Raw genomic sequence first — 1,369 nt, 5'->3', positions numbered from 1 at the left:
GGGGGGGGGGGGGGGGGGGGGGGATGACAGGCCAGCAGCCCAACAGCACAGGAGGCCGGTTAGTCACACGGGCCGGATGCCAACATGCCGAGAGTCGGGCAGCAGGGCCGAAAAAAAAAAGGGGGAGAGGCTCCACGCACACGAGGGGGGAACCATGTTGACGGTCTGCAACTGCTCCAGCGCCTTGGAGGTGAGATCCGACACGCGGCAGAACCACTGTTCGGTGGCACTGCGAGCGATGTGACGGGGGAGGGGGGGGGAGGAGGAGGGGGCGCCGACAGGAAAGGAGGGCAAAGAGCAGGCGGGCGAGCCGCGCATGTCAGTGGCACTGTGCCGGGAGGGGGCCGGGGGCGATTGAAGACCCGCCCCTCTTCGGCGGCGGCGGCGGCGGCGGTGGCGGCGGCAGCATCACCCAAATGAGCAGCAGCCAGACCATCGCGCCCGAGGCCCCGACATCCACACGCACCGCATGATGACCGGCTTCTTGGCACGCCAGTCGAAGGGATAGCGGTGCCGGTGCTCGGAGGTCCGAAGCAGCAGCCCCCGCGCGGTCAGGTCGTCGATGACGCTGCCGGAGCCGGCGCCGATGACCGGCAGGCCGACCAGCGCCGCCGGGGCCTTGGCGTTGTAGCAACCGGCGGCGTCCACTGTGGCGAGATCCACACACCGAGGGGGGGGAGAGAGAGAGAGAGAGAGAGAGGGGGAGAGGGAGGGAGAGAGAGAGAGAGAGAGAGCAGGGGGAAGAAAAGGCAGCGATCTACGCACGATAGGTGTCCAAAATCCGGGCAAGCTCCGAACCGGGCGCCGGGTCCAGCGTCAGGCGCGCCTCCAGGCCGCTGCCGATGCGCCGGTCGCGGCGCTCCTGCTCCAGGGCCCGGTTGGTGGCCAGCCGGAGCTTGGCCAGCTGGGAGAAGTCCCGCAGCAGCGGGGCATCCTCGGCCAGACGCCACTCGGCCGGCAGCTCCGGCCAGCCGAGCAGGGCCACCGACTCCGGCGCGTTCGGCACATGCCGCCGGTAGTGGTCGAACAGCTCCTCCGAGCCGTGAACCGTGATCGGTGCCAGGACGCGCGTCACCGAGTGGAGAATCTGATGCCGGAGGCGGGGACAAACGGTGTTCCGGGTCAGAAGAAGGCTCCAACCGGCAGGCCGGGCCGCCTCCCTTCGGCTCTTCCTCTGCCGGGGAAGGGCGGGGGCAAAAGGCTGGGACGTACATGGAAGAGAACGGTCTGCACGCTGCGCCGGCTGAGCGAGGGGATCGCATCAGCATACAGCCGGTCCTTGGCCGCCTCGAAGTAGAGTGAGCTCAGGCTGGCCGACAGGAGGTGCGCCGTATTCTGGTAGACTGTATGTACATGTGCATATGTGTGC

At 68.4% G+C, this 1,369-nt stretch overlaps 1 protein-coding gene across 1 annotated transcript in view; it reads right to left on the bottom strand.

The window, feature by feature from the left end:
* Window positions 1-140: 140 nt before the first annotated feature.
* The window catches only part of H696_06357 (hypothetical protein), a gene marked incomplete at both ends in the record, with an annotated part of 2,260 nt that continues 1,031 nt past the window's right edge, over window positions 141-1,369 (bottom strand). Inside the window, 4 exons of the mRNA XM_009500097.1 lie at window positions 141-229; window positions 467-647; window positions 766-1,087; window positions 1,213-1,309. Of these exons, the coding sequence (XP_009498372.1) occupies window positions 142-229; window positions 467-647; window positions 766-1,087; window positions 1,213-1,309 (688 nt within the window). The remainder of the gene's footprint in view (window positions 230-466; window positions 648-765; window positions 1,088-1,212; window positions 1,310-1,369) is intronic.

Source organism: Fonticula alba, assembly GCF_000388065.1.
Source record: "Fonticula alba strain ATCC 38817 unplaced genomic scaffold supercont2.146, whole genome shotgun sequence".
Taxonomy (NCBI): domain Eukaryota; order Rotosphaerida; family Fonticulaceae; genus Fonticula; species Fonticula alba.
This window is presented reverse-complemented; position numbering and strand designations above follow the sequence as displayed.